Source organism: Zonotrichia albicollis, chromosome 2 (genome assembly GCF_047830755.1).
Source record: "Zonotrichia albicollis isolate bZonAlb1 chromosome 2, bZonAlb1.hap1, whole genome shotgun sequence".
Lineage (NCBI taxonomy): Eukaryota > Metazoa > Chordata > Aves > Passeriformes > Passerellidae > Zonotrichia > Zonotrichia albicollis.
In genome coordinates, this window is record NC_133820.1 from 1,564,526 (window position 1) to 1,591,685 (window position 27,160).

A 27,160-nucleotide genomic window follows, 5' to 3' on the forward strand; every position below is an offset into this window, starting at 1 on the left:
GTGTTTTAGTAAAGTACGTTAAAATTAATAATCCTGGAGGACTGAAGTGGAGCAAATTCATTGTCTTGGATTCCACATTGGTATTTTACTTATTCTGTGACCAAGATGTGGAATTAGAAAGAGCTCAGCCAGAATCCAGGCTCCCAGATCAGCAGATCCTGCCCATCTTCCCCAAAATTCCTGCTTGTGCCAGCGCTCCCTCTGGAGCGCTGCCTTCCAGCTGAAGGGGAGCTGCATCTCTCAGCTGCTTTGTCCTGAGGGAACACAAGGAAAATGTCCAGTGGGATAAGAATACATTTCCTGGGCTCTGCACTCGGGCTCTGACCCCTGCTAGCCGCGCTCCGCCAGGATCATTGCAGGCATCTCCCCGCTCGGCCAGGGGATGTGTTGCTATCTTCCGTTCACATTCCCTCCCTTCTTTCTCTTGGTTTGTTTTCCACATGACTGGGAAACAATTGCTTCTTCCACATGGAGCCCTTCTCCCATTCCTGGGAAAATAGCGGGGAATGGGGAGCATTTGCATAATCGTCTTTAGTGCTATTGTGGGCGGGCTTTGGATGCCGGCACGGAGTTGCAGACTGGCCACCTGTCCAGAACAAATGAACTTAGCTTTTGTATAACGTTATCTGCTTTTCCACAGTGTTATTTTTGTGTAATGAATAACTCGATTAAAATATTATAAGAGCCCATCATTCAGTAAATGTTTGTGTTGGGTTTAAATCCCCCCTGGCAGGGGTGGGGAGGGGGACGGAGTTTCCTCTTCCTCTGTTAGCACAACTATATTTTCAAGCTGCCTCTGACATAGTTTTATAACTGCCTTTGTGAAATTATCCTCATGAATATTAATTAGGGGTGTGGGAAGAAAAAAAAAAAAAACAACCCCAAACCTCGAAATGATTTACATCCATCCTTGTATAAATGATAAATTAAGTGTTGTCTAATGTTTTCTAATGGTCCATTTCACCTATGTAAAACAATTAATTAAACAGTTGGCCTCTCAGGGAAGGAAGAAGAGGAGGGTGCTGAGGACACCACTCCTGCCAGGGCTGCAGCACGAGAATTAAGTTTGTTCACTGTTCACAAGTGTGACTTTCGCATGTCTCAGTGTTAGTCTTTGATCCCTTGGCCTCTTGTGACTGAAATCATAAAAAACGAATTCTAATTTCTTCTTCTGAAGGGAAAAAAAAGAGACGACGTGTTCCTATGTGCAGGTTAGGGGCTTTTGCCAGGCAAGGTGTGGGAAGGACAAACTGTGGGCGCCACATTTTATTGCGCCTCAACCTTTGCCCCGCGATGGAGTTTCGATTGCTGTGTTATGAGAAAGCAAAACAAACCCTTCCATACTTTCTGTTGGCCATAAATAACATGCGGAGCTTAACCTGGACAGCAGGATTTCCATATTGCCCATTTTACTTTCGTGTTTGTATCTTTTATTGCCCATAGTAAAAAACAACTGGCCAAAGTTTGGCCAGGTAAGCACCACTAAATTATGGCCCAGAAAGATACGGGTTTATTCTTCCCCTGCATTTCTCTTTCCCAGAGCAGTTAAGAGCTCATTGACCTAAAGCACATTATTATTATTTTGTGTTTTTGAACCCTTTCTCAGTTCCACCGTGGCCGTGGCATTGCTGCTTTGCTGTTTGGTGGCAGCAGATAAGAGCGGGGAGTTTCTGTCAGTCAGCAATTGCAATTCCATTCCTGAGACAAGAGCGTCCACCATGGACATTGTCCTACCTTGTTTGGCCTCTGGCACATTCCTGGTGCACGTGTCCCATGGATTGGGTCCAGAGCTCCTCCTGCTCTTTTATTTCCCTTAGTTAGCAATCACTTGGAAATGCTTCTGGTGAACGTTGTAGGTTGCTGTGGTTGATTTACGTGTCAGTGGTATCAGCTTTGGAATATTACTGGAATTATTATTATGGAGTTTGGTCTGAGCTGCTCAGGAAGAGGCTGATGTGTCCCTCGTGTAGCTGTCAGTCAGCAGCATTGGTTTAAAACAAACTTGGAATATCTGCTAAAGAATCTGCCCCAGATCCTTTGCTGAGGGAGAACATTAAAATCGGGCAGTTGTGTTTTGCTGGAATAAAATAAAATGTCATTTTTAGGCAGCAAGGAATAAATATTGAAAGTCTGTAAATGAGGAAGTTTAAAGCCAAGCCTTCCTGTTTCAGCAGTTAAGATTTGCAGATCCCTTTTCATTTTGTGTGAATGAATGATTTGTTTATGTATTTGATAAAAATATGAGTGCTGTTACTATAACCCAGTTAAAAAACTGCTTTGTTTGATTTGCTACCTCTGCTATGGTTTGTAAACCCTGAGCCATTAAAGGTGTGTTTTCTTTACCTTTTGGGTTTTAAAACCCAGCAAACCAATGAGTTGGAAAATGGGGGCACGTTGATGAACTGGACGTGTTTTTTTAATCTTTTTCCTGCTTTGCTTATCTCTCCTGTAATAACTGGGAATTGATTTCACATTTTATACTCTCACCCAGTGAGTGAAGACCTGGAAGTTGCCTAATTCATAGCCCAAGTTTCAGATTTACAGCCATGGATCAGCGCAGTGTTTACAGGAGCAATTCTCCAGATATGACTGAATTTGGAGGATTTAAAGTCAGGCTGTCGAGTGCAATCTGATCCCTTTTGCCATTACTTATTGATGAGGTTTCCTAGGTTTTCCAGTTGTCAGCTTGCTGATGGAGCTCCAAGATTTAGGATGTTCTGTGGGTATGGGAATCTCCCTCTTTGTTTTCTGATTAGGAGCCTGACCTCTGGTACCTCATTTTAACATTAGAGCGGACTCTGGTGAATAATGGTCTGTGTTGAAAGTGCATCCAGCTGGAATTGCGTCTTGGGATGGGGGTAGGGGGGACTGGAATCTTTGGATGCCATCATGAAGCAATTAGACAAGCTACTTAATAATTTATAGCTTGCTGTCTTAAGGGTTGTAAGCGTTTTGACTGAAGAGGGTTTTGTTTAACCTTCGGGGCTCTCCGTGAGGCCGAGATTGAGCTCAGAAATGATTTTCCTTTGAAGAGGGGCAGAGAATCCAGAACCAGATGACTTTGCCATCTATTAATTAATGCTTTGTCTTGCTACCTGAATAGAAGAGTTTGCTGAGCTCTCTTAGAGCTTCAGTGTGTTGTGAAAAACCTTCGGGAAGCAGAAAGCGAACAACAGGATTTTTTTGCAAATCTTGATGTTCTTAAATTCCTTTTTTGTTGAATTTGCTTGTGACTTGGTGATTTTTTGGTGTTCTTTCACTTTAAATATTAACTATATTTAAAATAAATATAATATTTCCTAGGGAAAATGTAATGCTGGGGAAGGGAGGAAAGCAATGGCATGTCTACTAGATTTCAGTAATCATGGTGTAATTTCAGTGTTCTTGGTTGTTTATATGAGTGACTTAGGAATTATATACATATCTTCCATTGAATCTAGTAATTTAGCATTTAAAGAAATAGTGATTTGTCCAATCTTTGTTATATCAAAAGAAGAAAAGCCCACCTGGGTTTTCAGATGCAAGGGAATGAGGGGCTCCACTTACATGGAGATGTACAAAGGCCAAGAACCAGAAATAAAGTGCAAAATACTGTCTGTAGGAACTGCCTGCACTGGCTCTTCTAGAAATGTTATAAAATTAAAAAGTTAGGAGAGATTTCTAATGATAGTCTGTCAAGCATTTGTCAGGAGAAGAAAATATTTGTTAAATATGTTGGTGATATTCTGGGATGTGACTATTTCACCTCCTGTCAATGTGCAGCTGCTCAGATATATAAATATATATTAATATATACTTAAATATAATAAATATATACATACAGTCACTGGGAGATATTTTGGATGACCAGATGCAATAGCTGGGGTTTTTTAGTTTATTCCAGTTGTTGTAAGGATATTATCCAGGGTTTGGACTTATATTTGCTTTATATTGCTTTGAATTCAAGTCTGAAGTGTGGCACATTTTCCTGAATTACAGTGTGGATTCATTTTTCTCTACATTATTCTGTGTGTTCCCTTTTTGCCATCAAGCTCATCTGTTTTTCCAAGGACACTTCACTTTGGGGGAACTTCATTACACAGCATCTCTTGCAATATGAGTGTTAAATGTCATTGTTTTCTCCTAAAAACTTTCAGCCTTCCCACTTTATTTCTCCCTGCTCACCCTGTGAGTGTGCTTAACAGAACCCTTTGGATAATACTATTTCTATTTGAAGGACTGGAATCTGCAGTTTTCCCCTTCCCTCCAGCTCATCTGCTTCATTTTTAATAGGAATAATTTGTGGCTTTCTTGTGCAGGGCCATTCTGTTGGAGTAACCTTGTAATTGCTGATACTTATCCATGGAAGATGTGGATATTTTTTCCCCCCTTGTGTTTTTTTCGACCAAGGATTAAAAATAATATCTACTGATGTCTGCAAAGTGGAAGCTGCTGCTTGATACAAAATAGGAATTCTCAGTACTCATCAGGGCTTGATTTTGGGTACTTATGCTCAGTGTACTGCAGGGTGAATAGTGCAGCCTCGTGTAAGTGCTGTGTAATCTGGGATTAAATGAAGGTGCTGATGTGCTGAGATCAGTGTGGTGGGGACTGATGTGGTCTCATTCCCTCCTGGGCTCACTTCATTTGCATTGTGTTAACCTTTGCATGCCATTTTTTGCCTCAAATGTGAGTAGTTGTTGTTGCTGCATTTGATTTTGGGAGGTTTTGGTCTCTGTCCTTCTGCCTGGCCTGATGTTACAGAGTGCTGAGCATACCCAGGGCACTGGTGCTCCCAGAAACCAGAGCAGGAAAATCTGCTGCAGTCTGCATTTATCTCATTTAATTTGCTGATGTGGAACTGTCATGGAGAGCTTCCATTTATCATTGTAGCAAAACCTTGTTCTAAACAAGCTGGACAGAACCACCCGAGGTGTCTCTGAATGCTTGTGTGTGAAATGCAAACCTCTTTCCAAGGACCTCATTTCAGCCCTGTTCTTGGCTAATTTTATGTTAAAATTTATTTGTTACCAGCATGGTAACAAATACCAGCTTCTATGGTTTATTTTATTATACCAGCTTCTATGGTTTATTTTTTATTAATAAATGAGTAAACTTGGGGCTCAAGAGTTTGTCTTGTAGATATCAGTAGATACATAAATTAAAGATTGCCTTTGCTGTTTTAAGAATAGGAACCCAAAGAAATTCGGTCCAAATAATCTTAGTTTGCTGGGATTTGAGCCTTTGCTTTATAAAGGACAAGAACCCAAGCAAATTGGTCCAGATAATCTTAGTTTGCTAGGACTTGAGTCTTCCTTATTTTCTTTTCCTCCCTTTATTTGGGACCTGCCCTGGAAGCGCTTTGGGAATTTTCTAAATTTCTAAATTCTAAACCTCTAAAAACCTTCCTCTGGGTGGACCTGTGCTGAGCAAACATTGAGCCTGAATTAATGCGTGTTTTATTCTCCCTAAGACAAGCTTTCCTTCTCTCTTTCTTTCTCTCTTGCTTTCTATTGACGTGATGATTTTTTGTTTTTCTGAACTGTTCCTGTTAAATTCTTTCTTAACTGAGCAGGAAGGAATTTCTTTTTTTTTCTTTCTTTTTTTTTTTTTTTTTCATGTGAACAAAGTCAAACTGAGTTGGACTCTGATGTTCTTGGCAGCTCTTGTAGGGTTGGCTTGTCTTCTGACTTCAGAGAAAAATTGCTTTCTAATAGACTGTTTTTCCCCTTAGTGAGTGCTTTGGCACCTGTATCCTGAGTTGTGGAAGGGTTTCTTTTTTTCTACAGATGTTTGAACATGAACACAACCTTTAACATCTTTGCATTATTGCTGCCAGCTTTTCTGTCCTGTTGAAAATAGAGATTTTTTTCTAAAAACTAATATCCTTGATTTAAAATACTACCATACTGTAAAACAGTAAATTTACTCTATAAAATAGCATTAAAGACACTTTAAGATGACTAAAATGTTGCTTAAAATTTTGTATTGTTTGCATAACTGTGTTCTACAGCCTTAAATTTTACTTTCAATCTGTGCTACTGTTTGATTTATCAAGGACAAAACAAAACCATGGCAAGTCCCTGAAAATACAAGGCAATACTTTAAAGGTTCAGCTAAAGGAATGAAGATGTCACATCCTGTGTCCTGTAGGATATATGAGGTGTTAAGGAATGTGCTGTGCACTAGGTAATTTTATTGTTATTCCTCCAGGGTTAATGTGGAGTCTTGGGAAGGTGGGAGATTTTCTGTGGTAAATTAAGGAATTACAAAGGCTGTGATCCCTGGGAATCACTGCTGGATGTGAGCTTTGGAGCCCCCTTGCCTGGGAATGTTGGCATCAGTGATCTCCTTTGCACCCAGTTTAATTATTAATGGTGGCTCTGGTGTGCCACGTTCACCTGGGATCTTCTCATGGCAACCTTCCTGTGGCTTCCCTGCTGCTGTGGGCACTGTTCCTTTTTCCTGTGGGAAAAAAACCCTCAGAGAGTTTTAGGATTTTCAAGGCTCTAAAATGGATTAGGACAATGAGGGGCTGGAGGGAGTCCAGGGAAGAGAACGGAGCTGGGAAGGGTCTGGAGCACCAGGAGAGGCTGAGGGAGCTGGGAAGGGGCTCAGATGGAGCAAAGGAGGCTCAGGGGGGCCCTTGTGGCTCTGCACAGCTCCTGACAGGAGGAGAGAAAATGGCTTCAGATTTCTCCTGAAATTTTTTGAGGTTACCCCTTTCTTCTGTATTTCCCTGCAGGACACAGTCCCACCGTTTTTAACGCTCTTCTGTGAATGAGTATTCTTGCTAAAAAGCACTTTGCTGGAATTCCCCTCATCCAGGAGCAAATAAAGTCTTTCTTCTTCTTTTTCCCCCCTGACATGATGAGTTCTCCCATCCCTTTTCCTGCATCAAGTCTCAAACTTTACTAACCAGAAGAATAACGTGGCTTTGGTGTCTGCTGACTTAGAATGCTGAAAATGTTGTGAGGTACAGCTGTGTTCTTACTCTGCTCCCCCTCAAGCTGCCCGATCAGTCCAGCTGTTTCATGTAGGAAGTCCAAACCTTTGTTTTCCATAACAGGACCGTGGTGCCAGAATTCCTTGGCGGATGGAAGCGTGCACACTTGTCTCCCTGATTTCCAGGGAGCTCTTGGGTTGTTTGTGCAGCTGGAAGAGTTGTCCAGCCAAGGTGAATCATCTTCATGTGTTTTTCAGAAATTTAGGTCTCTGTCTTCTGGCCTTGACATTTGTAACTCTACTTTTAGTGCAGATTTAGGGGTTCAGAACAAACACAGAGTGACAGGTGAGGCATTAAATTCCCTGGCTGTTGTAGTGTTTGTGCTGCATTTAATTATTGTACTGATCTGGGCATAACTAGGTGGGCAGTGGCAAACCTTTCCTCAGGAAATCATGGGATGGGTTGGGTTGGAAGGGACCTTAAAACTCACTGGCATCAAGAGCAAGTTTCTTGGAGAAAATGGAGTAGCTGAAATCTTTGATAGTGGCTGTGGGTTGAGGCATTGTGGGGCTGTGGTGGGACCAGTGACACTTGGAATGTGTGGCTGCAGCAATCCCAGAATTTCTTTTCCATGCCACTATGCCCTGAAATACTTCATGAAAAGGGGTTTTGCTAATTAGTCTCAAACTATGGAAGTTTATGAAGCTGTAGAAACTGACTGCTGTGCACAATTTTTATCATCTTCTATTAGAGGGGTTGGTTTCAGCAGGGCTTAAAGGAGACCTTTGGGGTTAGTGTTGAACAGAATGGACAAGAAATAGGAATTTAAACATTATTCAATTAGTAAGTAGTGAATTCTGAATAGTGGTGATGCTTTCAGAGCAAAGTTTGTTCATGTAAACTTTTCCAGACAGACAAAATGTACCAAACTCCTTAAAAATATGGCATTGCATTTTCAGGTTGATTTCTATTTTTTACCTCATATTTGGATGTACACAATTAAATTTATGCCAAAACCTGACTTAATTGCAGGTTCCATATTCTAAAGATAGACCAAGCTCAAAAGCTAATTACCAAATTCAAAATTAATTTTAAAACTTCAACATGATAAACTTCAGAGTTTGTAACACTTCCACTGTTACAAACTGATCAATAAATATCATGTGAAGCACAACCAATTTCAGAGTGATCTGCCAGATGTTTTAGGGTGGGAAAAAAAATCAGCTTTGTGCTCCACAGAGCAGGAGCTGTGTCAGTGCTTTGTAATCATGTGAACCTTTAATTAAGAAGTTCCCACAGAATAGGAAATGCTGACCTGCTGGAGGCACTTCCAGGGAATAACACAGAGCAGCTTCAGTGGCAGCGCTGTGGAGAATGAAACAAATTCACAAAGGTTTCTCTCAGAATAGTAAATATTTAAAAATTGAATCCTCCTAAATGGCATTATTATTAAAAAAAAAAAAACCAAACCCTGCACATGCTGTAGTTTGTTAATTATGGTTTAGCCATGACTTGTTGGTCCTAAATACATATTTTTTAGCTCTTTGAAACAATACAGAGGGGTCACTCAGCATTTCTGGTTTACTCTGATATTCTCTTTGTAGTTCTTCAGTGCTTCCCTGCTTTTTGAGCTAGTTCAAAAGTTTTGAACTGGTTTCATGAGGCAAGTGAGCTGGTTAATATGGATTTTTAGTCCATAGTTTGGACTTTGCTTAGGAGAGCCCGTCCTGATCCTTCTGTTTCATAGAGTTGCACAGTGTTCTCCAGCCAAAAAATCCTGTGGAAGGTGAGGTTTTGCTATCCTTCATCAGCCACCCAAGATCTGAGTTACAGGAAATTTGGAAATTATTGCTGTGCACCTCACATGTTACAAAACTGGGAAGTAGCTGGTTTTGGTCTCACTCAGCAAAACAGAACTCATGGAGGTAATTATGGGGAAGGTGAGAATTTGAGAAACTAGACTTTTTTTTTTTTTAGTCCTAACTGGGGCTTTCCTTTTTTCCAAGGCTCCACATCATGATCCTGTTGTCTTTTTGTCCAGCAACACAGAGCTTCCATTTGGATAGGGGGAAAGGGAAAATCAGCATTCCAGGAGTCCTTAGAGTCAGTTTGGTGCTTGTTCAAAGTGCACTTGGCCTTGTGGAACCTCATGAATTTTCCCATTTTTAAGCTTTAGATCCGTCTAAAGAGCAAGGTCCAAAGTTGTTAAAAGTTTACCTAAAAGTTAAAAATTAACTCGGCCAAAAATGGCATGGTCTAGTGCAGTAGGGTGGAAAAGAAATCTGGTTATAAGGAGCAGTGTAAAGCAGCGGTTCCCCATCTGAAATGTGATCCAGGACTTTGGTTTGTCTGTCAGGAATGGGATTTGCTCAGGAAGCACAGACTTGTGAACCAAAAGACAAACAGACTTCTCCTCCAGAGCTGCTAATGTGCCTTTGGCTCCAGGGAGAAGTGATGTGGTGGAAACCTCCTGATATCTCGTAATACAACCTGGGCTCTGCCCCTTCCTGAGGTTTTCTGACAGTTTCATAGGGACTTAAAGAAAGCCAGCTATGAAAAAGAACTCTGGGTTTGTGCAGAACAGCTTCACAATCTAGGAGAAGTTATTTCAAGTATAAGAAGGAATAATTTTAGATGGTTTAAACAGGAGCTCCTTGTATTTTGAAGAATTAAATCAATCTTCAGCCATTTTCCAGCTTTCATGCTCTAAGATGGGGGGAATTTTACTCAGATTTCCTCACTGGGTGCCTGGAAAGCTGGGGGATTTTTATTTGCTTGGATTATTGTACTTCTTCAGGGGCTGTCGAGCTAAAAATTGTGAGAAGAGAGTCCCTAAACTTCAGGCTGTCTGGAATACTCTCACTGGATAAATGCTGGATGGTGCAATAACATCAACACAGTCATTTTTACAGGAGTCATTTAGCAAAAGGCCTTCAAAATAACCTGGAGTGTTTCCAAATAGCAACACATCCTTAATGTAGCAATTTAAAATATGTAATTTAGAAAGTGAAAATTATTTCTCTCCGTGAATACTGAGCTTGGTTGGTGTAAGTGGATTTCTTCTGGTTTGTAACCTGCTCAGAGTTGGAAATATCTGTGATTAAGTTATGGCCATGATGCCACATCATGGAGATTCCAATTAATTTTTCTTGATGCCTGAAATCCTAAAATTTGGAAGCCAAAGACAGGAGAATTCAGAGAAAAAGCAGTTGGAAGCTTAGTGAAATATGATTCTCTTACTTAAAATCTGTCAGGGTACTCATAATAAGGGAGACTCTTAATCAGGCGGAGAAAGAAACTTCCAAAACTGGTGTTGTGCCAAGTAATACAGAATATGAATCCCTAGGTTAGCTATGGATCCTGGCCTGATGAAAGGTCAGGAAAATAATAGGTGAGAGGATATTTTGATGAATAAATCTGAATTGGCTTTAGGTGTAGTCAGCTTGGCTGCCGTGGATTTATCCTCTGATCGTTTCCTGTCTTAGCCCTGTGAGTGTTGGCTTTGAAAACTGTGAAACCTTTGGAAAAAAGGGACAAACTTAGTGCCAGGTTTTTTTTTTTTTTTTAAAGAAAGGTTGAGAGAGGAAAAGTTAAATTATATCTCATTCAGGTTGTTTTGGAGAGAATTAAGATGCTGCAAATAAAGCAACAATTTTAACAGATGAACAGAGTGAATGAGAAGAGCATTGACGTTTGCTTTGCTAAACCTGATTGCAGGAATGCCTGAGGTGATATTTAACTGCTGTACATGAATTTTTTAGCTTCCCACTTTGTTTTCTTTGCTTTCTTGTCATGCTTCAGATATCTGAAAATAAAAAGAGAAATGAAGCAGCTTGGAACGAAATTGTGACTGAATAAATGAATGAATGAATGAATGAATGAATGAATGAATGAATGAAACTCCATTATTTTCTTGGAGTCATCTGATAGTGGGAAGGAGAAGCAGCATGATTAGGGGCTCCCTGAAGTTGGGTCAAATCTCACTGGTTTGAGAAAAAAAGCTGAGGGCACCAGGCAAGTGCCTGAAATTTCTTACTTTGGATACACCTAATTTCTTCATTTGTGTAGTAGGAGCATTCTTCAAAATGCAGACGTTCTGCGTTTTGGTTGTGTGGGGTTTTTTGCCCTTTATTTTTTCTGAGGAGTCTCTGTGTGTGACAATTCCCCTTCATTCTCATCCAGTCCTCACAGATTGCTCCATTCATTTCACAGAATATTCTGATCCCACAAGGATCATCAGTGAATGGCCCATCCAGTCTTTGTTCTCTAAAAATATGGGTTTGAAAATATCTGATATCAGTCAAAAGGCTGTTTTTACAGTGGCAGGAGAGTCTTGGTGTAGCTGTCAAATTCATTTTGGAAGAGCCAGCAGTACTGAAATAAAACAGAATTTTCCACAGTGCCTGCACTCACAACAATGACAAAGTGCAACATTCCCAACACTTTTTTTCCCATTTAAAAGTAAAATAAAGCAAAGCTCTTTAGCACATCAGCAGTGGATGAGTCTGATAATAGGAATTAATACATAATAAAACTGTGACGTTTTCTAGGTGCTGATAGAGAGTGTTAATTTGCAGCTGTTGATTAGTAAAAGTGGCTTCCACACTTCCCATCAAGTCAGTTTAATTGGGAGTAACCTTGCATTTCCCAGAGAAGAAGCAAATTAAAGGGAGATACTGAAGCCTCTCTGTTGTGGAGTGTTTGCCTGCCAGAAGAGGACTTAGCAAAGAAAATAATGAAAAAAAGAAATAATCATGTCAGAAAGCTGCTGTGGTAAAGAGAAGGGATCAAAATGATGCAAGATACCGAAACCACCGAAATGAAGAGCAGCACTCAGTTTGGCTGTCTGATAGTGCCAAAACTCAGTGTTACATCAGCTGTGTCTGTCATGCTGTCTGCTATCAATTATAGGGGTTTTGGGCACCTGCTGTCATCAGCACCTCTCAGTTATTATTGCAGATAAAAACCTTACAACTGCTTTGGAAAGTATCAATATGACTTTTAAAAAGTCTTCCTACAATGATCTTTTTATTTGGGTTATCTCCCTCTTTCCTTTTCTAGTGCTGATTCCTTTTGTAAGTATCACAGCAAATGTTTTCAATTTTTTTCCTCCCCAATACCTGCCACAACTGGCTTTATTAGATAATATCAATAAATAGACTTGAGGTGAGGTCTGGTGATAGAAAACATCGAACAGGAGCTGCAGGCCTGGGAAATACAAATGTGAGTGAAATTGTGCTGATGTTTTCCTGGATGCCAGAGCTCCAGGGGTGTCTGGACAAAGCTCCCAGGGTGCAATTGTTGGATTTTGTGATGCTGTGGGTCCCTTCCAGCTCATGGTATTCCATGATTCTTGTATCCTCCCCATTCTCTTCACTTTTTTGAGTGGTTCTGTTGCTGAGTTTGTTCATTTTGGAAAAAAATGGTGAATCCCGGTGGGTTTATGGTTTATTTGCTGACATCAGTGATAGGATTTCTCTGGGCAAGAGTAGCTTTATTTATCCCTTTTGTAACTTTTTTTGCATCTTAATTTTGGCAGAGTTTGTCCTCAGCTGCCAGTGAGCTTTTTTTCCTGTTGGGGAATGTGTGTTCATCATCTTGAGGCAGATTTTGTAGTGGAGTCTGAAGAATAGATGGTGGAAACATGGAATTAGCACCAGGTGGAGGCATCTCATAAAGCTCCAAATCCCATCACAAATTACTCTGCCAGGGTTAAAGGAAATGCTATTTTTCCTTTTATCTGGAATTTTTTTAACAGCTACCTCATGGAATTTGCATTTTTTTAAAAAACATGAGGGAGCATGACTTTGCTACTAGTGATCTATGAGCAGCATTTAATTTTTCTGTGTGAACAGATTGATCAAATCATAGCTTGGTAAAAAATGTCTACCACTGTGTGGGCTGTGAGATATGAATAAAATGGGACATGTATTGATATATTGAGGAAATTTGGATGTATAGTGATATATTGAGGAGATTGGATATATATTAAAGAAAATGGGATATATATTGATATACTGAGGAAAATGGCATATCTATGGATATATTGAGGAGAATGGAGTATATATTGATAGATTGAGGAAGTTGGGATATATATTGAGGAAGTTGGGATATATATTGATATATGCAGGAAAAAGGCACCTATGTTGATATATTGAGGAAAATGGAATATAAATTAATATCTTGAGGAAAATAGGATATATATTGATATTTTGAGGAAAATAGGATATATATTGATATATTGAGGAAAATGGGATGTATATTGATAGATTGAGGAAAGTGGGATGTATATTGATAGATTGAGGAAAATGGGATGTATATTGATAGATTGAGAAAATTGGAATATATATTGATATATTGAGGAAAATGGGATGTATATTGATAGATTGAGAAAATTGGAATATATATTGATATATTGAGGAAAATGGGATGTATATTGATAGATTGAGGAAAGTGGGATGTATATTGATAGATTGAGGAAAATGGGATGTATATTGATAGATTGAGAAAATTGGGATGTATATTGATATGTTGAGGAAAATGGAATGTATATTGATAGATTGAGAAAATTGGAATATATATTGATATGTTGAGGAAAATGGGATGTATATTGATAGATTGAGAAAATTGGAATATATATTGATATGTTGAGGAAAATGGGATGTATATTGATAGATTGAGAAAATTGGAATATATATTGATATGTTGAGGAAAATGGGATGTATATTGATAGATTGAGAAAATTGGAATATATATTGATATGTTGAGGAAAATGGGATGTATATTGATAGATTGAGAAAATTGGAATATATATTGATATGTTGAGGAAAATGGGATGTATATTGATAGATTGAGAAAATTGGAATATATATTGATATGTTGAGGAAAATGGGATGTATATTGATAGATTGAGAAAATTGGAATATATATTGATATGTTGAGGAAAATGGGATGTATATTGATAGATTGAGAAAATTGGAATATATATTGATATATTGAGGAAAATGGGATGTATATTGATATATTGAGAAAATTGGAATATATACTGATATATTGAGGAAAATGGGATATATATTTGATATATTGAGGAAATTGGGATATATATTAAAGAAAATAGGATATATATGGATATATTGAGGGAAATTGGATATCTATGGATATATTGAGGAAAATGGGATCTGCAGCCAGAGGAGGGGTCGGTGTGGAGCAGCTCCCTTCCCTGTGTGGTTCTAAATGAAACCCTGCTGCTTTCTGACCTTGAGTATGAAAATGTCCTTATTGATTTCCTGAGGCCGTGCAAAAAGAAACGGAGGGACTGAAGGGTGCAATTAGCATTAATAATGAAAGATGAGCTGCATTTGTCAGTCTCTTGTGTGCTGTGGTGCTCTGGGTAATGGGCTCCTGCAGCCTCGGATGGTCCGGGCTGGGCATGCCAGGGTGGGCTCATCAGTGATGATCCAGATGTTTCCTGGGGGCTGGGAGCCCCCTGTCCCGATCCACAGAAATACAAACTGGGGTTCTCACAGCTGGCACAAGCTCAGCCCTTTCCCTTCCAGCAATCCCAGCTCTGAGGGCGGGAATTTGTACATTTGCTGACCTGGAGATTTTTTTTTTTTTGCTTCTTCGAGTTTTCATTAAGAGCAGAAATTATATTTTAATTACCTTTTTTTTTAACTATTTTTTTCCCCACTTCTTTTAACAGAGCATTCAGAAGCTGGCTAGCCAATACTTAAAGAAGGACTGGCTTGGAATAAGAGCTGAGGAACGAAGTGATTATAGGTAATTTACCAGTTGGATATCTCAAAATTGCTGTATTTATCATTTCAATTTGTGTCATTATTTTACTTAACAATGAATCACTGCTTTTCTGTAGCTAATTTATCTTTTCCCTTTGTAGTAGAGCATTGCCAGTTAAAAGAGAAGCTTTGTTTTCCTGAGATCACTCTTAAATAGATGTTTATGACTTGAATATTTAGGAAGATGGGAGAAACAAAACAGCTTGACAGGACCACAACTGTAATTTGCATCTATTTGGGTATTAATGCCTGTATCTGAATATAGATTTTAGCAGATAACTTCAAGGCTAGAGGGATAAGTGTGTGGATTGTTTCACAGGAAAAGAGAGGAAGAGATCTCATTTTATGAGGCTGTTCTTTGTGAAGATGGAATCTGACAGCAGGGAGGAGACAGTTGTTTACAAAACTTTATTTCATTAACATGAAAGGTGGATAAAACATGAAACCAGAAATAACTCAGTTGCTGAAAGCCTTTGAACAGCACCACTTAAATATTTGTAATAAGCGTTCAGATGTTTTGTTATCATGTCTTCTTTGTATTTCCACAAGTTTTATTTCAAGCAGGAAGAAATTGACTGATTTGTGTTTGGGACTTTCAGCACCCTCTCGTTGGTTGTGTGTTTAGAAAGAAATAAACTGAATTATCAGTCTCAAGTGTACATAAAACACTCCCATAACACCCATGAGGTCCCACAGTGCCAGAGATCTTCTCCAAACCCCTCAAGTGCTGAACCCAAAAGGTTTGGTAACAGATTGAGTCACAAGAGAGGAACAGGCGGGAAAATCTTTATTTTTGGTGCAACTTCCATTAAAGGTTTTGTTAAAAGTGGAGCTGTTTGCTAAAGGATTGTGCTTTAGATTTTGTTTAAAGCAGTTCTTGGGAAAATGTGTGCTGCTGTCGCATAAACCAGCCCAGGAGCTGGATTCTGATCCTCGTGGAGGATCCTTCCAGTTCAGGAGATGCTATAAATCCGAATTTTCAGTGGAACACCTGACCTCCCTTTCTTCCTTCCCACACCCTCTCTGTGTTTCATTATTTTAGGAGCATGTACTCGGTTTGGAAATCACTCTTAGAAGGCACCATGCAGGTGGCCCAGTCCCGACTCAACATCTGTGAGAACTACAAAAACTTAATTTCTGAACCAGCCAGGAGCGTCCGGTGCTTTAAGGAGCAGCAGCTGAAGAAGGTATTTGTGCTTTAAGAAATCCTCTAAACTACTGTCATTTTTATTGAGGAAGAAAAAATATTTTAGAAATCTTTTATTGTGGCACTTGTAAAATATGTAAGTACTCTTCATTTTACAGATAGAAGGTTCATCTTATAGTACTCTTTATCTTAGCTTGTTGGAGAGAGAGCAAAATTTTGAGCTGTATCTCAAATTATAACTGCTTGGAAATGAGTGTCCTAAAAATATTGTATCTTAGAAATGTCACAGTGTGCTGTAGAAATTGCATTGCATTGGGTTTGCAGTGACAACTGCAAGTGGTTTTTGTTAGAAAAAGTTGTGATTTTGAGACAAGACTCCTCTGAAACAAGGAGGAATGGCTTGAGCAGTCTCCAGGGTGGAGAGTGGAGACTGTCCAGTGCTCCAAAAGCTGCTTTAATTATCTCTTTAATTATCTGTAATTGTCCCTGCAGAGAAAATAGTGTAGTTGCATTGAGCTGGATATTAATTTAATTGCTTGCTGCGTTTGAAAGTCATTGCTGAGGGTGGGCAGGCCCTGGCACAGGGTGCCCAGAGCAGCTGTGGCTGTTCCATCCCTGAAGTGCCCAGTGCCAGGTGGGATGGGGCTTGGAGCAGCCTGGAATAGTGGAAGATGGAAGATATCCTATTAATTTAAAAAAAAAAAAACAACCAAACAACAGACATTTTATCTGTCCTTGTTACAAAGTGACAACAATGACCCAGAACTAGTTCTGTGCTCTAGAGGAATTTATTGTAAAATACTTGGTTACAAATTTAAGTAGATGTTCCTGTAATGTGAGCTCTCAGTTTCTGAACAGATTTTTCTGCTCCTAGAAACATGTGCAATATCCGTTTTGTGAGGGAAAAGTTAACTTTATTGATGCTGTTTTATTGTCCTGTGGAATTTTATTTTCATGCAAAGCTTTCCAAACAACACTGTGGCAATTTTATGGCATTCTTACTGGTAAATAATTGTACTTCATTCATCTGCAAGTGGTGATAATTCAGTGTTCATGAGTCAGCAGCAGAAGTGGGATCTTTACATTTTTAAAAGTCATAGAAGTTCCTTTATTCCTGCACTTCTGAATCAGCAGAACAAATTATTACAATTAGCAGGGCAGTATTCTGATTCAGAGTACTCTAACAGTGATATGCTTTTCCTACAACACGGAATTATCATCCACTTGGCAGGATTAATTTTCCTACACAACCAGTTTATTGTTTTACACAGTGCAGCCTCTCACCCTTCCCTTTGAATTCCCAAACAGATAAATAATGGACAGAGCATTAATTGTTCTGACCTCCATTCGGACAAAAGCTTATCAAAATTAAAATTCAGTCAGCAAAATACTTGTAAGGTTACATGGGAATACCCATCTAAAGCGGCATCCAGTCTAATGATAAGTTTTTATCCTACAGGGATGCAAACCAAGATTATTTAACTCTTCTCAAATGATCTTTTTAACAACTGGGGTTATTTGATATTTTAATTTTTTGATGCTGGCAGGAAATTTTAGGGATCAAAATCCCCACTGATGTTGCAAAACCATGGTTATTTTCACAGGCTTTTATTTGTCAGCTGTGCATAACATACAGATTATTTTACCTTTCATTCTTCACTGATGCCCTCAGAGGTCTCCAAAAATCCAAACTCTGCCTTTCCTCCACTCCCCAAAGCAGCCTCTGGGGAAGGCACCCTCTGGAGCTGTTGCTGTGTTGGTCTGCACACAGCAAACAGTGCCTTTAGTGGGAATTTTCTGTGCTTTGCAGCAGTTTGGCATTGTGTGGTGAGAAGAGCAGCAGTTCCTGTTGGCTGCCTGTTGGTTTTTTCCAGGTGCCTGGGTGTTATTTTTGAGCACTGGAAGTCAATGTTAGATGGTTGGATCCCAGCACCCCGTCAGTCCTGCCGTGCTCCCAAAGGAGGTTACATTAATTATGCATTAATAATTAGTGTAATGAAGGAGCTGGGGTGTTCAGCACCTGGAATGAGGGCAGCCAGGGGGGTGATGATGATGATGTGAAAAGAGCTTGGGCTTGCAGTGATATTTGAAGGACTCAAAGGTTTGAATTCACCCCTGGGTGCTGCTGGAGCCTTCACTGACCACATCCAGCCCGTGGTGTCTGTAATTAAATAAAATCCACTGGACTATCCATCTCCTGCACGTTTAATCCACTTTGGGTAGAGGAAAATCTTTAGTAATCTCTTCCAAAGAGAGTTTTAATTCTAGACACTGATGATTCACATTGGTTTTCTTACCTAGATCCTGCTTAGCACGCATCCTTTCCACTTTGTTGGGGTTTTTATTAAGCTGGCAGGGTGTCTGAAGAATTGCTGAATGTAATAATAATTTTTCTTCCTGTTGTGTTGTGTTTTATGTGGCAGCTTTTGCCTCATGTTTTAAATTTTAAAGAAGGAAAGATTAATCATTTTTTTGGTATCACTTCCAGTAGATTGCCTTTGGATTTTTCCCAGTTGTATTCCAATGGCTTCAGCTAATTACTGCATCCAAAGCTTTCAGAACTTTTCTGTTTAATTTGTGGGTTATCCTCACACTTTAAACAGCAGCAGAAAGAAAGGAAGAGAGAAGGTTTTGTGTTCTGATCAGTTTTAAAAGACCTACATGAATAATTGACCAGGAGTGACTTGAAGCCTGCATCCTTCCCTATAAAATACCATAAAAAGCAGCAAAACGATGATGATAGTATTATTTGGATGCAAAAAAAAGTAATATTTTCTTTCCTGAATGCTTTCTTTCAGTGTGTGGACCAGCTGACAAGGATCCAAGCTGAACTACAGGAGACAGTCAAAGATTTAGCTAAAGGCAAAAAGAAATATTTTGAGACTGAACAGATGGCTCAGGCGGTGCGGGAGAAAGCTGATATTGAGGCCAAGTATGTTTTTCTAATGGCATATGCAGGAATAATTGCAGCCCCAAAAAGCACATTTCTATTGGGTTTTGCACTTGATATTTGGCTTTCAGTGAGATTCTGCCAGGTTTTCTTTGCATTTTGCTCCTATATATTTCTGTAGCTATTTCAAGCACACCCTGAGAGGAAATTGGAACTTGTTTGTGTTGGTTTGTTTAGGAAGGAAGTTCAAGTAACAGCTTTAATTTGACATTTTCTATGGAACTGGCACTTTTTTGATATTAAAGCCTCCTGACTTCCTTTTCTGTCCACACGTCTCAAATTTTGGATCAGTCCATTTAGAGCAGGAGAGGCAGCAGGACACTGTTTTTCAGTTTTTTGAGATAAATTTTGGAGGCTTTAGGTTTTTTTCTGTTCCTTGACATCCTAAAGAGGATGATTTCCTTCCTTCCAGGAAAACCTGTAACACATGTTTTGGGTTTGGAGTCTGGCCTGTCTTATGGGAGTTCACCACACCCCTTTTGCTTATTTTTCCTTTAATTTTATTTTAGAAGTTATTCAGAATTGCTCTCAGGGAATGAAATGATGGTTTCCTGAAAGATCTTTTCGGTCTTTCTGAGGGGTGATGAAAAGAACTTTAATAAAGTTACTATAATACCTGAAGAAAGTAAACAATCATACATAAACAAACAAAAAACAACCAAAATTTTGAGTTTGGGGGTTTTTTAGCAGATTTATCGTGATTTTGTTTTTTTATTTACTTTTCAAACCACCGTCCTTCAGACAGCGAGAAAATACTTTTGTAGAAATTATGTAAGGCAATCATTCAATTTCTTCTGCTCATTTCTGTTCCAGGTCCAAACTTAGTCTTTTTCAGTCAAGAATAAGCTTGCAGAAGGCAAGTGTGAAGGTGAGTGTAAAACTTGGATTTTGCTGCTCATTTCTTGAGGCAAATTCCCCAAATTGTCTGGAATGTAGAGGTGAGAGCTTGGAAGGGAAATTGGTGGGACAAAGGGTGAGCTAAGAGAATTCTCTTAGAATTATCGAATTTTAATTCTCTTAGAGTGTAGAATTATATATGGAATATATGCAAGGAATAACTTATCTGATTAGAGTTAAAACTCTTCTTTGAAGACCACACATGAAATTCTAGTTGCAGGAGAGAAAATCCATGCTAGGAAGACTTAAAAGCTGTAAATGCCCTAAAGTTTTCACCCTATTAACACAATATACACACAATTAAATTGCTGCTGCCGAAGGCTTGGTCACTGAGATTCCCTTTGTGAGCTGTTTTTTCCCTTGTTGCAGTTAAAAGCCCGACGATCCGAGTGCAATTCCAAGGCCATTCACGCCAGGAATGATTATCTCCTCACTTTAGCAGCTGCCAATGCCCACCAGGATCGCTACTATCAAACTGACCTGGTGAACATCATGAAGGTAAGGGAGCTGATTTCTGCCTGCCACTGGAATCCAAAATTGAGGGATTCTCAAAACTTTGGGCCTGTAAGCCAAGAATTGAACGCAGGGTTTAATCTGAGACCTTGGGAAAGGCTTCCAAACTGAGTGAGGATGTGGATTTGTAGTTTAAAACAGAGGTGTGTTGAGCTAAGTAAAGGAAAGTTTAGAGTTTAAGATATAGAAAAAATAAAATTAAGATATAGAAAAAATTAAAGTTTAGAGTTTAAGATACAGAAAAAATAAAGAGGTAAACAAGGAGTTTAGAATGCAGCACTGTATTTGCATTGTATTGCAAATTGCACATTAACATGATTAGCCAATAAAGCTTACACTGTAGCATGGGTCCATAAGATAAAATATTTAAGGATTGAGTCAAACACATAAATATCCTTGTTGGTAGTGTTTTATTGATCAATAACTCCTTAAAAAGTCTGGTAACTGATGGCCTAGTGACCTCCTGAGCCATGCAGTGAAGATGTGAGCCAAATTCCCCCTTCCTGTCTATGTAGAAGATAAGAAAATGAACCCCATCATCAAAAACAACTTAGAGATCCTGTCTGGAATTCCTTCCAAAATTCCCCACAAGTGAATTGTCACAGCTGGGAACTGGGTAAATCAGAAAACTCCTAAGTCCTGGATTGGCTTTTCCAGCGCGCTGCCACGAGTGAGAGGGAAGGCGGAGCCTGCAGTGGTGTCTGAAAAACTTGGAATCAGCTTTCAGGCCCCAAAACTGAGCAATCACTTCTCAATTTTTAATTCACTTCCTTTCTGAAAAACTCACTTGGATAAAGGAGTAAAAAAAACCCTGATTGAAAAACTCCCTTGTATAAAGGATTCGGGTTTGTCAAACTAAAACCTGTATTTTCCTCTTGTAAGGAAACTGGAGATTTTTTTACTTCTTTAGTACCATATCCCATAATCCTTTTTGTGTTCTGATCAGAACACTTCTTTATGGTGTGATTAATGAGCTGGAGTTATTTAATATCTTGGTTTCCAAACTATGGATTTTTGGGAACAGGATTCAGCATTCTTGTTCTCACCTGTGGCACTTGGCCAGTAGCTCCTTGAACTCAGAGGAAATGACACACTTCAAAAAGTTCAAATCTGATTGCTCACAGTTGTTTTTTCTTAACTATCACCCTAGAATTAATTAAATGTACACTGTTCCTGTGTCTTTGAATTCAAGAGTTAGAGATAAATTGTAAAATCATCTCCACCACGCTTTTATCTGCTTGCATTTCACTTGTTGACATTTTCAAACTTTACTTGAAATTGCTCTTTACAAATTATTTCTAGGCAGGGTGACTTAAAAGTCTGTCATTTGCATTTTGAATTGCTTTATTGAAGAAATAGCATAGAATTATAACAAATCCCTGAATTATCAGCATGGCTTTGCATTTTGGGGGAGGGAAATATTCATATGAAAGGCAGGTAAGTGAGGTAAAAAAGCACCAAAGGAATTCTCCTGCTTTTCCCTATGTGTGTGCTTTTCTGTTTGTAAAATGTGAATATTTGTGCTGACTAAATGTTTACTACATGGAAGTGCTTGTGAAGAATTTCCTAGTGCTGGTGCAGATAAAATTATTAATTGATGCTTACATAAGATAATTCCATACTTACACGCATGCTTGGCTGTCATCACTTAAAGCTCTTACTTGGGGGCAATTCCAAGAGGGAATTGAACAGATTCACAACATAACAAACAAAAAGGGTGCTTGAAACCATTTTTGAAAATGAGCAAATAGCCTTGGTAATTTTTTTTCCAAGCCTCTCTCAAGCTGAACCTTTTTATTTTTCATGCAGAAAAAGCCTTACAACTTATTCTTTGATATAAGTAATTGTGGTTCACTGAAAGCCTAAGTGCTTTCATCCAGCCAAATTACTGTGGAAGGAAAGGACAACACTCAGGGTTTATTTCTCTGCATCTCTCAGGTATTTATAGCATTGAATCTCTTTGTCTGGTAAACAGAAGTGTGTTTTTAATGAAGAGCTGTAAATTCAGGTCTCCTGCACTGTTGGCCAGGAGCAAAACTCCCTGGGAACACACCCAGGTGTCCTGGGAATGGGACAAAATTGGAATGGCTACTGGAGATTTTAGGGGAGGGAGAGGGAAAATCTTCAGGAAAATCAAGGGTAATGCATCACTGGACTCTTAATTCTTTCCTCCAAAAGCTGTAATGTAAATTGAAGGATAAAACTGCTTAAATATATAAATAAATATAGTAGGAGCAGCAGTTTGTAATCTGGAATGGGATTTGCTGGCAGGGTCATGGTTTCTCATTCTGAAATTCCTAAGTGAACCACGCTGTATAAAGCACAGAAAAAATGATTATTAGCAGAATGATTTCGCACAAATGGAGAAATAGCTGGAGAGAGAGGTGGCCAATTGAAGGTGAAGAATCATTCAGGATAAGCAAATGTAAAATGACTGAGAAATGGAGCAAGATCTTGCCAATTTTGGTTGACCAGGCAGAAAATAGCATGTGAAAGTAGTGTTAAAAAGAGAAATGAGTAATTTGGGGGGAAAAACTTGCTGCCTACAGAATAAAGAACTCTGAATTGCCATTACCTCTTTTAAAAGAGATGCTGGAACTGGAAAATGGAGTGAAGGATAAAGGAATGGAGACAGCTGTGCAGTGTTTCTGATCTCCAGGTGACATCCCTGGGAAGGGAGGGTTTTGGGAGGGAGTTTCTCAGTTTTGGTTTCAGTAGGTTGAGTGGTGCTGTGACCCAGTGTAGTTTGCATGCTGTGAGCAGCTGTAGTGTCTAAACCAAGCATCTTTGCTCCTGTGTTGTGATTAACATTCAGAAAATGTGCTTTTTATCTCGATATTAGTAAGCCCTTAGGTATTCCTGTGGTGCCACGTGCTGTCTGTGAGAGTTTCCCCATTTAGCTGCCCTTGAGCTGATCTCTGAACTGCTCAGGGCCCTCCACATTTCTCAATCACATCAAGCAGCTCCTCAAACTGTTCAGATTTTGGAGCCAGTTTTTTGGAGCCAGTTTTTTTGGAGCCTGGTTTTTCCTAGTTGTTACCCAAAAATGATAAAATCTGTAGAGCTAGAAAAAAGCACATGCAGACATTTCAGCTGATGCTTAGCTGTATTAGTGTGTGCAACATTTACAAATGTGTCAGAGGCTGTTTCTGATTGCATCCACCAGAAACAGTTTCTCCATGGATTTTGGCGTCTTGATTCCAGAATTAGGATGGAGTTGAGTTGGTTTTGTTGCCTCTGCCTTGTTGGGAGCCAGGGCTGGCTTGGCTGGAGCACGTCCAGTCCCTGCCTGTTATCTTGGAGATACCAATTATTAGCACTGTGTTAATTGAAAGGATTGGAGGGACCACAGTCAGGCTAGAAATGATTTATTACCCAAATAAACATCAGCCTCAAAGGCTGAGATTTAAAAGAGCAAGCAGTCAGCCCTAGCTTGAAGTAGTGACAAGTTTCTTCATTACAAGGCAATGTATAACATTCTAATCCAATAGAAAGTTGCCACAAAGTTTATTTTGTTTTTCTAACCTATCACCTTTACTTAATTCTGCTGTACTTTGGACACTTTTATCCAATGGGCTGCTGTTACACCTACACACATGTGATTCTATTATAACATTTAAACTCATAGTTACTCTATACATTACTTAATTTAGTAAGTAAATACTTACTCAACTTCAGTAATTATAAAATATTTTACTTATTTAGTAATTACTTTGGTGTAGTAATTACACTACTATAAAAACCTTCAGCATCTTACTCAGTACAGTCTCTTGTTTACCTAAGGCAAATTCTTACTTACAGCTATAGAAAAATAAGTTTATAATTTTCCCACCTAATGTCTGTGTACTTTTATTTTTACATCAATCCAAGCTTCTTGCAAGGCTGCAAATTAAACCTTTCAGTGTCTGTGGAAGTTTTTATCTTTCTATTTCCCACACTAGCCAGCTGCTGCCTTTGGGTCGGAGCTGTGGCACTGCACTCTCAAGCCATCCCTGAGCACCATCTGCATGTGCAAACAGTGCTCACTTGCCTGGAAAAATGAGATTTTCCTCTCAGCTCTGATGGGGCTGCATTGATAAATAGTGGATTAAAAGCTCAGCTGATGGGGCTGCCTCTTCCCATTGGTTTTCTCCTTATATTAAATTACCTTTTATTTCAGTGGGCTAAAAGGTGTCTTACTTGGCATGAAATAGAGTCATGGGGTGTTTATTGTTGGGTGTGGACACCAAGGGTTGGTGCTGGCACCCTGTGTGAGCTGAGCTGAGCAGGGACAGGAGGAGCTCCTGCACAGCCAGCCTGGAGAATGGATCTGGAGTGCTTTGGAACAGTAAAATCCAATGAGGGGCTGCGTTGGCGTTGGAGAAAGGAGGGTGGGGATTTTTTGCAGCCTCAGTGTGGGTTTGTGCCTGCAGGAGGGATTTCCAGGCTGTTGGGAAGGACAGAGTGGTGTGTGCTGGGCTGAGGCTCCAAGAGGAAGCTGCTGCTGGGTTTGTTGTTGTCTGGCTCTGGAATTCTGCTGTCCTGTGACAGATGAGTCACAAATCCACCTTGTGGCCTTGTTTTCTGTGACAAGCAGCAAAGGGGTTTTCATACCAGGTTCCTGGTGCACACAGCTTCTCCTTGGTTTTGGTGGTTCAGAGTATGTTATTTTATTTTGCATCATTTTTTTGTAGAGAAGAAAAAATGATGTGCTCTGCTGTGTTTGTGACTGTGAAAGCCATCACAGACTAAACAGGGATGCTTGGAAAGAAAATACAAATTGCTTCCAGCTTTTTCAGTAGGATGAAGAATTGTTCCTGCTGTGCCTTCCTAGTTTTCCAATTACAGCACTTAATAAGAGGCAAAGCCATTCTGGGTCTCTGTTCAGAAAAGATTTGAATCCTTTGGCCTTGCTTTTTATCTGCCCTTTATGTCCATTTCAATCTCTGCAGTGAAATTAAAACCCTCAAAGCCCTGACTAAAGAAAGCCTGGGAATGTTTTATTCTTTGCCAGTTTCCTGACAAGCTGCTTAGGAAGAGTTGCCATCACCTGAATGTGAAAGCACGGTCCACAAACCCTTTTAAAAATAAGTTGTCTGCCTGGTGCTTAGGTTTTTTACTTTAAACTGAGGTCAGAAGGAAGTCTGAGATGATGTTTGAAGTCAAATCAGGACTGTTTTGTTTTTCATCCTTTTAGATACTTTATCATTTTTAATGGTGTGCTCTTAATTCTGTAAGTTCCCTTCATGAACCACCTCAAGGAATGACTTTACACAGAAACTTGCTACAAGGAAATGTTGACATGAAAAAAGAAAAGCAGGTGTGCTGGACACTTTAAATAGTTCTGAGATTATTTAAATAGAGAAAGAAAGAAAGAGGGAACAAAAACTTCCATTGCAAAATCACAGAATGGTTTGGGTTGGAAGGGACCTTAAAGACCATCCAGTTCCAACACCTTCCACTATCCCAGGCTGCTCCAGCCTGGCCTGGAACAATTCCAGGGATCCAGGAATTGCTCACAGGTGGTGCTGCATTTTTTATGAGCACAGAAAAATTCTGGAGAAGGTAGCAAGGAGTAGCAGCAGGTATTTCTCAACTAAGCTCTTTTAAAAGGAGATATTTCATGTCATTGCTCATGTGGGCTTTGGTGTTTGAGGGAGAACAGTGTCAAAAGCTGGTGCTTTGTCTTTGTGGTTTCAGTGGTTTCTTTTATCCTGTTGTAATTATCAGGCTGCTTTTCTGGTTTTTTCTGTACTTTCCAGCTTGCTTGACACGAGGAAGTGGAATTGTGTAATTTGGCTCTTGTTCTCGATCAGAGTTCTTGTGATGATTTGGCAGGTTTGAATAAAAAATTTGTTACATCATTGCAACAGCCCTTTGCTCAGGTGTGGGAGACACAACACAAGTTACAGCAGAGCTTTGTTAATTTGAGAGGTTGATTTATAAAATTACAGGTGAAGTGTGGCTTTTCCACACCCTTGCCTGTTTTTAAGGACTCTGATAGAGGAAGAGATCTGGCTGACTTCCAAGGAATGTCAGCCTGGTGTACTTGACCCTGCTCTGAGGGCAGAGGTTGAGCCAATATCTCCCTTTTAAACCTGAATTTATAATTATAATAGAACTCTATCATTCCTTACAACAGCATTTTTTTGCTAAGGAGGTTCTCCCTGGGATTTAACCTTCTGCTTTCTGGGTTTGGTTTTTTTCCTGCAATTAAGTGGAGTAACTGCCTGAGTTCCAGCAGTGCTGGAACCTTCGTGTGCTGGTGAGCCCTGGTTTTTATTTGTTGGAATGGTTGGGAGTTTTTGTGAAGCTGTGTTGATTTCTCTGTTTTCAGCATAGTCATCCATCACTTTTCCCATGCACTTTCAATGATCATTTAAAACAAATGGAAGTGCAGGCTCCAAGCATGACTTGCACAAATGAGATTCAGCTGGAGCTGGCAGTGTTTATAAAAATGACCCCAAACTGAGGACTTGGTGGCTTCCAGTTAATAATTTGCTTTATGCCTTGAAATTAATAAGATGCGTGTGGCAAAGGGTTCTTTCCCCTGGTGGCTCTGTCTGAATTGAAAAATAAGTTGACACAGTAGCTGAAAGTCTTTGGTTGGCTCAGGAATGTTATCCCAGCACTGCTGTGTCCTGTAGAAATAAAAGGGTACGGTTTGCATCAGCACATATTTCTGTAGCCTCTGGAACAAGCAGAACCAATATTATCACTGTAAGAAATCAATTCACGTCCATGGTATTGTTTCCAACTTTCTGGAATGATTTAGAAGCGCCCAGGGGATTCCTTTTTTAAAATGGAAAGTTTGCCCCTCAACGAAAAAATAGCATTAAGATAAAGTAATTCTGAAGTCACCAGAGATTTCCATGTTCTTCTATAAATCTCTTTTATTATTTCAGTGCTACCAATTCTTTTAAGATCCTGTAAAACTCCCTTAAAACTGCAAG

At 39.4% G+C, this 27,160-nt stretch overlaps 1 protein-coding gene across 4 annotated transcripts in view; it reads left to right on the top strand.

Moving 5' to 3' along the window:
• Positions 1-27,160, top strand: part of FCHSD2 (FCH and double SH3 domains 2) — a 116,238-nt gene that overhangs the window by 42,230 nt on the left and 46,848 nt on the right. For all 4 annotated transcript variants that reach the window (XM_074530953.1, XM_074530961.1, XM_005493416.4 and 1 more), the window contains exons 4-8: positions 14,628-14,704; positions 15,764-15,908; positions 18,667-18,800; positions 19,632-19,686; positions 20,085-20,213. In XM_074530953.1, coding sequence (XP_074387054.1) covers positions 14,628-14,704; positions 15,764-15,908; positions 18,667-18,800; positions 19,632-19,686; positions 20,085-20,213 — 540 coding nt within the window. The remainder of the gene's footprint in view (positions 1-14,627; positions 14,705-15,763; positions 15,909-18,666; positions 18,801-19,631; positions 19,687-20,084; positions 20,214-27,160) is intronic.